Source organism: Oryctolagus cuniculus, chromosome 16 (assembly GCF_051225735.1).
Source record: "Oryctolagus cuniculus isolate XC-2025 breed Fujian yellow rabbit chromosome 16, ASM5122573v1, whole genome shotgun sequence".
Classification (NCBI taxonomy): domain Eukaryota; kingdom Metazoa; phylum Chordata; class Mammalia; order Lagomorpha; family Leporidae; genus Oryctolagus; species Oryctolagus cuniculus.
The window spans coordinates 14,670,171-14,677,724 of NC_142882.1; the positions used below are offsets into that span (position 1 = coordinate 14,670,171).

A 7,554-nucleotide genomic window follows, 5' to 3' on the forward strand; every position below is an offset into this window, starting at 1 on the left:
TTCCATATCCTTGGCAGCTCATGACAAGTGCCTAGGGTGAATACTGACGCCATAAATAAGAGTGTGAATTGTTAAGACAATAATAAGTCACTGTGCACTTACTCCTCATGTAGAATCTCTGTCCTTAATGTGTTGTACACTGTGAATTAATGTTATAACTAGTACTCAAACTGTACTTTATACTTTGTGTTTCTGTGTGGGTGCAAACTGTTGCAATCTTTACTTATTATATACTAAATTGATCTTCTGTATATAAAGATAACTGAAAATGCATCTTGATGTGAATGGAATGGGAGAGGTGCTGGGAATTGGAGGGTTGTGGATGTGAGGGAAGTTATGGGGGGAAAAGCCACTGTAATCCAAAAGCTGTACTTTGGAAATTTCTATTAATTAAAGAAAAGTTAAAACAACAAATAAGAACATATATGGTATCTAAGTAATAAACAAAGATGAAATTAATTACTCTGCATATTTTCAGGGATAGCCCTATCATATGAAATGTAATTGCTATTTATATGTTGATGCTCAGCTTTGTTTCAGTTTTAAACAGTGATTCCTTATACTTTATATGAAAATATTTCTAGCCTGCTTTGCATTTTTGAGAGGGAGAGAGAGAAGCAGAGAGAAAGAGAGAGATGGTTGAGAGTCCAACCTTTCACTACTTCACGTCTCATTTCCCATAGTGGTTTATCTTGGATTGAGTCCAGAAGCCAGGAGCCAGGGAAAAAATTGACAGGGACACAAAGTGTTTAATATCCTAGCAATCTGATATCAGGGGTCAGAACCAAATCACAAACCTAGCTACTGTCATGTGGGACAAGATTAATTAATTGCTAGGCCAAATACCTAAACAAAAATGTTTTTTTAGTTTTGCTTATTTTACAATGTTGGAAATCTACTACCAATTTGGTTTTTGTTTACAAAATTTGAAAATGTAGAGAAACCATTGAGAAAAATATTTTAGGGTCTCCTACAACTGCATTGGTTCCTTAAAGCTTTCAAAGAATTTTTATCAGGTTTTATGAGAATAACATAGCACTTGGGGGCAAAGATGCAGCCCAGGAGCCCGGCACTGGAGGCCAAAATGGAGAAGACTTCCACAGCCACCATGACCTTCCCCTTGGTGCTGTGGTAGACAGGCAGGAAGGTCACCCAGACACTGCAGAACACCAGCATGCTGAACGTCAGAAACTTGGCTTCATTGAATGTGTCAGGCAGATTCCTGGCTAGGAAAGCCACAATGAAGCTGGCCAGGGCCAAGGAACCCAGGTAGCCCAGGACACAGTAGAAGGCAGTGACTGAGCCCTTATTGCACACCAGGATGATGTAGTCGTGCTCAGAATGTTTATCTACCTCAATAAAGGGAGGAGAGGTTCCCAACCAGATGCCACAGAGAACCAGTTGGATCATGGAGCAGATGGGAATGATGAAGTTAGAAGTGCCTGATACCAATAACCGCCTTATCGTTCTTCCAGGTTTCAGAGCTTTGAAGGCCAGAATCACAGTGATGGTCTTGGCCAGCACAGCGGAAACAGCCACTGTGAACACAAGGCCAAATGCTATTTGCTGGAGGAGGCAGGTGGCTGTGTTGGGACGGCCAAGGAAGAGTAAGGAGCAGAGGAAGCACAGGAAGAGGGCGATGAGCAGGATGTAGCTGAGGGTCCTGTTATTGGCCTTGACGATGGGAGTGTCTCGGTGCTTCACAAAGACCCAGAGGACGGCAGCTGTTAGGACAGAGAAACACAGAGCCATGCAGGCCAGGGCCATCCCCAGGAATTCCTCAAAGGCTAAGAAGGTCACCAGCTTGGGGAGGCAGCGGTTTCTCTCCATGTTTGGGTACTCGTGATCTGCACATGGGATGCACTGCTCTGCATCTGTGGGGAAAAGGAAGACTCTGTGTTTCCATTTAACAATTTGCTCCTTTTTCCCTGTTAAGGAAAAAGCTCACCTTTGCAATTTCATGGTGAATTCAGCCTGGGGTGATGTATACCAAGAAACACTAAAGTATTTCTGTGCACCTAACCAAGGCAGAATGCTCATCTGCAGGTGGAGGAAATTCATTCAAACTAGCTCTTTAGCACATGGGGCTCTGTGTTCTCATCCTATCTGTCAGAGATTTTTTTCAGTGTTTAATTTCTAAACAATGAGGAATTTTCTATATTTCATATGGGCTTGGATTCTTCCCAGCCCTCCTCTCTACAGTCCTCAGTGTCATTTCTGGAGAAATCCTTTGTTCACATGGGTTAGAATATTTATCTGGGATCATCAGGTTTAAGGATTTTCTTCCTTATCCTCAAATGGAAATGTCCTATATAAATTATCTTTCATTCCTGGGACCTCCATTCCTAATTTCCTACATGGATTCATCTTGTCCATGTTTCCATATAAATGTTGTGATACTGAGGTTGAATAGATGGGAACTGTAGCTGATTGTCATTCTGTGGTTCTATGGAAATAAGTGGTATTTTCATCATGTTACTCAAAGACAACTAGGCATTCTTCTTAACTTCAAATTATGGCTTGTTCACCATTATAGCTCATGTGAACAGCATGTTGGACACCACATTGTCTCACTTGAAATAATGCACTTCTACTGCTACACCATGAAAGAAGTCATTAAGAACAGGCCAGTTGGAAAATATTTCTTTCTTTCAATCAAATTTCAATTGTACAAACCAAAATAGGGTTGGTGTTGTCGCATGGTAGGTAAAGCCACCAACTGCAATGCCAGATCCCTTATGGACATTGTTTTGTGTTTAAGTTGATGAATTTCCAATCCAGCTCCCTGCTAATCACCTAGAAAGAGCAGCAGAAAATTCCACAAGCACTTGTGACCCCAACACCCATGTGGGAGACCCAAAAGGAAGCTCCTGGCTCCCAGTACCTGCTGGCCCATCCCAGGCCATTGTTCCATCTGAGGAGTGAACAATTAGATTCTCTCTCTCTCTCTCTCTCTCTCTCTCATTCACTGACTCTCTGATTTTCAAATAAAATAATCTTTTTTAAAAAGAAAGAAAATGGTGGGCTGGCACTGTGGCTCACTAGGCTAACCCTCCACCTAACGGCGCTGGCACACCGGGTTCTAGTCCCGGTCAGGGCGCCGGATTCTGTCCCGGTTGCCCCTCTTCCAGGCCAGCTCTCTGCTATGGCCCGGGAGTGCAGTGGAGGATGGCCCAGGTCCTTGGGCCCTGCACCCCATGGGAGACCAGGAGAAGTACCTGGCTCCTGCCATCGGATCAGCACGGTGCATAGGCCTCTGCATGCCAGCCTCAGCGGCCATTGGAGGGTGAACCAACGGCAAAGGAAGACCTTTCTCTCTCTGTCTCTCTCTCTCACTGTCCACTCTGCCTGTAAAAAAAAGAAAGAAAGAAAATGGTGTTAGTTGAGCTATACTTGCAGTAAGAGTCCTACTCTGTTTTTATCCTTGGTACTCATGCAAGAGTACAAGCTTCAGGGAGTGGAGTTGTGATGTAGTGGTTAAAGCCACTGCCTGCAATGATGGCATCTGAACAGGTTCCTGCTCATGTCTTGACTGCTGCACTTCCAAACGATCTCCATGCCAATGTGCCTAGGAAACCAGCAGAGGAAGGCCCAAATGCTTGGGCCTCTGCAAGACCTGGAAGAAGCTCCTGGTTTCTGACTTTGGCCTGGCCCAGTCTAGGCCATTGGAGCTATCTGGAGAGTGAATCTACCTGATGGAAGATCCTCACTGTATCCTGTCTCCCTCTCTATTATGCTCTCCCCCTCTCTTCAACTCCGACTTTCAAACAAATAAATAAATTATTTTGTAAAAAAAATAGAATATAAACATTTGCAAAAATTTAGAGGAATTTTCTCCTCCAATTCTTTTCAATGTGTTCCCTTTACTTTTCATAGAATCTGTAGGTACATCTGGCACCTATCTTGGAGATACACCAGGAATATATAGGCAAGTGTATATTGTACAATGGGTCAGTGCATGATACTTTAGTTTTCTTTCTTTCACTAAATTACTGCATGTTGAATATTTTCACTGACACTTGAAGTCATTTTTCTGTTTTCTTCATACTGGAAACTCTGTATAGAATGTTTGAAGATACTGAAATCAAAATATCTCTAGAGCTAAGATGATGTGAATTGAAACATTATTTTGGAAGAATTCAAATTATTATAAACATATTTATTATACATTGAACAGTGGAACTATTTACCAATGAGTCTTAGTACACTTTTACATTTCTCAAACATTTGGCTTTGATATATAATTTGATATTTGTGTCTATATTTCAGCTTATTTTTTCTCTTCTTCTTGTATATCCATAAAGGACAAGTGGTGTCATTCATTCTGTGTACTGAACAGCATGCACCATGTCAAAGATGTAGCACAGAAAGTAATGCAATATTCCCATCACAATTCATGTGGATTAGCTCCCTGTTTTTCAGTTGTCTATGAAAAAGTTTTGAATTCAAGACTTCTAGATAACCATACAGAGCCTTAACAAATACAAATATTATATTTCTTGTTTAGATTTCAGATTGAGAGAGTCTCATTCAGTGCTGGATCGAAAAGAAGGATACCAGATCAAATCAGTGTCACAGTTGAGCTTGAGATGATTAGCACCTCCAGAAAACAGCTTACACATAATGAGATGGCAATAGTGAACATACAACAAGGGTATGGAAATAGTGAGTGAAAACTATTATCTCATTGCAAATATTCTTGGTTTCCTTTTTATCAAGAAATAGTTAAGATGGTAGAGTTCTCAAGGTAAGTTATATGTATTCTACCTGTATGATTGGAAATGTCTCTCTCTGGACAAACAACGCAAGTATAGCAGCAGACATGTTTTCCTTCCTGTGGCATTTTCCTGAATCCTGGACCACACCTTTGGCTACACAAAGACTGAGGAGTCTGATGGGGAAAGAGAAGTGATGGTCATTGCTTTGCATGACATTAGGCACTGTGATAGGATGTCTCTAATTGCCTTTTCACCCCAAGGCCATCACTATGTCTTCCTCAGGCTGTATCTTATTGATTTTATTTAGACATCCAAATGGAGTTTCTAAGATGCTCATTCCAGGTTTGTCAATTGCCTACCAAATATTATGAGGCCACCTGATGGGTTTAATTTTGCTCATCACTGGATCTATGCTTCTGGGCATTTGTCTCTTTATTGAATTGCTTCCTCTGAAATATTTTCAGTTTAGCTTTTTATGTGGTAATTCTTCTAGAATGTGTATGTCTGATACTATTTTACACTCCTCTTTCTTTGATTGAGTAGAAGATTTTACATGCCAGAAAAATATTCAAAAAGCCTGATGACTAGATACACTTCTGATAGTAACTACTAAGAAAAAGACAAGCCTGCAAAGAAAAGGTGAACAAATGTAATAATCCATTGATTGTGCATCTATCTGCTTCTGGACTTCTATACCCAGGGAGGGCATCAATTCCTGATACTGACAATGCATTTGTTATATAACACACAATATTTATAAATATTACCCGCAAAACTGTCTGGGGTATTTCAACAGCACAATGATGATAAAATTTTTGATCACAGCTGTGAGGTGGTATTCAGAAAAAAAAAACAAAAACTGAACTGATTAGCACCCACAATGACAAAGGAAAATCAGAAATTTTTCTACAAATGGTCAATTCATAATTTACTGTGTTCGTACTGCATCAAAACATAATAATGACTCACTAAATGATGAAAATATCACTATCTTTATAAATATACATGTAATACATGAAGTTTTTCACATTATATAAATAAAAAGTTGAAATAAAATTTTAGAATTTGTAGTGACATACATTTAGTAATTTTATGTCTAAGTATTGATCTCTATCTCTATTTCTTAACATTCTTTCTAGTCACTCAACCTAGGAATGCATTAACATGCCCAGAGAAAAACAACAATATCTAATCCAAACATGCACTTCTAATACACACTGGTTCATATATGTGTAAGGAACACCATATCTTTTGAAGCCAATATGTGAATTGAGAATTGAATGCTTATGTAAATTCTCACACATAATATCCTCCCATACTTTCATCAAGCCCTCTGTATGTATCCAATATTCCCATGGATCCACACCTCCTTGAATGCAACTGGCCATTCTATCATCTCTTCATTGAGGACCAAGGATTCTCCACGTGCACACTCAGGGGAAAACTCCCCGATTTTAATCAGCAAACGAAATCCAGCAGGAAAATTCACAATGTTGTGGATATCATAGTGTGGCATATGGTGTCTCGTTTCATGGAAGGAAACATCCTCCCCAGCACTGTTGGTAAATTGGATTTTCCTCAGAAGTGGATGAAGCTGGAGGGGAGGCACAATTGGAAAGAGAGAGAACATTCAGATTAGAGGTGGAGGTGCACACGACTTAGAAATCCTTCTTTTGCCTCTTGTGTATCCTCAGGGTTTCTACTGGGCGGAGGCTGTTTTTTCTGACTGATCAAAATATCATGGGTTTGGGGCTGGCGCCATGGCTCACTTGGTTAATCCTCCGTCTGCAGTGTCAGCATCCAATATAGGCACTGGGTCCTAGTGCCAGTTGCTCCTCTTCCAGTCCAGCTCTCTTCTGTGGCCCGGGAAAGCAGTGGAGGAGGCCCAAGTGCTTGGGCTTCTGAATCCTCATGGGAGACCAGGAAGAATCACCTGGCTCTTGGCTTTGGATCTATGCAGTGCCGGCCATAGCGGCCATTTGGAGAGTGAACTAATGGAAGGAAGAGCTTTCTCTCTGTCTGTCTCCTCACTGTCTATAACTCTACCCGTGAAATACATTAAAAAAATCATGGGTTCAAGTGTGGGGAATTCTGCCTCCCCCCTATTAAAGTGATGGGGAGCATCTGATTCTAAACAGAGAAATCACAGGATGAGTCCCACAGGGTTGCTGACCATGAAAGATTGGTTATTGGTTTAGGAAAGCTCATCTTAGTTCTTCCACATGAGAATAGCATGACTTTTTTATAGCATGACTTTATATGCAAAATATCTTGATTATTGTGAGTGCACTTGTGTGCACTTTTAAAATTTTGACCCTGTCTCCCCACCAAAAAGTGAAATTCTCTCTTTAGCAAAAAAATAGATTCACATGGATACCATTATGCATAGTGAAATATACCAGTTCCTTAAATAGAATATATAAGTGTGTTTTGGTGATGGGTACTATATAATATAGAATAGAAGAAAAAAAAACACAATATATAAAAATGAAACTGACATCTCAGGCTTTGATTTGTGTTTATCACCCTTGTGTAAATTCCTTGGAGCAGTTATCTTTCTACTTTTCATTTGAGGAACATTATGATTAGTGAGGCATTAACTCTGTGATTTAAAGTAAATTGAAATTACGTTGTTGCAAAAATTAAAAGGAAAAAAGGAATGGAAGAAGGGGGGACTGAGAAGGGAAAGGAAGAAAGGATGGTTATCTTCTTAAAATTGTATCAATGAAATACATGAAATCTGTTCTTTTATATCAGTAAATTTTGTTTTAATTTAACAGCATTTGGGCTGATCTTGTGGTGCAGCAGGTCAAGCCACTTTCCACAATTCCCAGCA

At 40.1% G+C, this 7,554-nt stretch overlaps 1 protein-coding gene across 1 annotated transcript; it reads right to left on the reverse strand.

The window, feature by feature from the left end:
* Positions 1–960: 960 nt before the first annotated feature.
* Positions 961–6,234, reverse strand: LOC149121522 (vomeronasal type-2 receptor 116-like). The gene is made up of 4 exons (XM_089315561.1): positions 6,085–6,234; positions 4,768–4,891; positions 4,226–4,231; positions 961–1,874 (listed from the first exon to the last, which is right to left on the reverse strand). The coding sequence occupies exons 1-4, from the start codon at positions 6,232–6,234 to the stop codon at positions 961–963; spliced, it is 1,194 nt and encodes a 397-aa protein (XP_089171687.1).
* Positions 6,235–7,554: the final 1,320 nt, after the last annotated feature.

Excerpts from the sequence above, each read along its gene's own strand:
- LOC149121522 (XM_089315561.1), bottom strand. The coding sequence starts at position 6,234 with ATGCCACACTATGATATCCACAACATTGTGAATTTTCCTGCTGGATTT. Across the intron at positions 4,892-6,084 it reads GGCCAGTTGCATTCAAGGAG|ACTCCTCAGTCTTTGTGTAG; the intron begins GTGTGGATCCAT and ends TTTCCCCATCAG.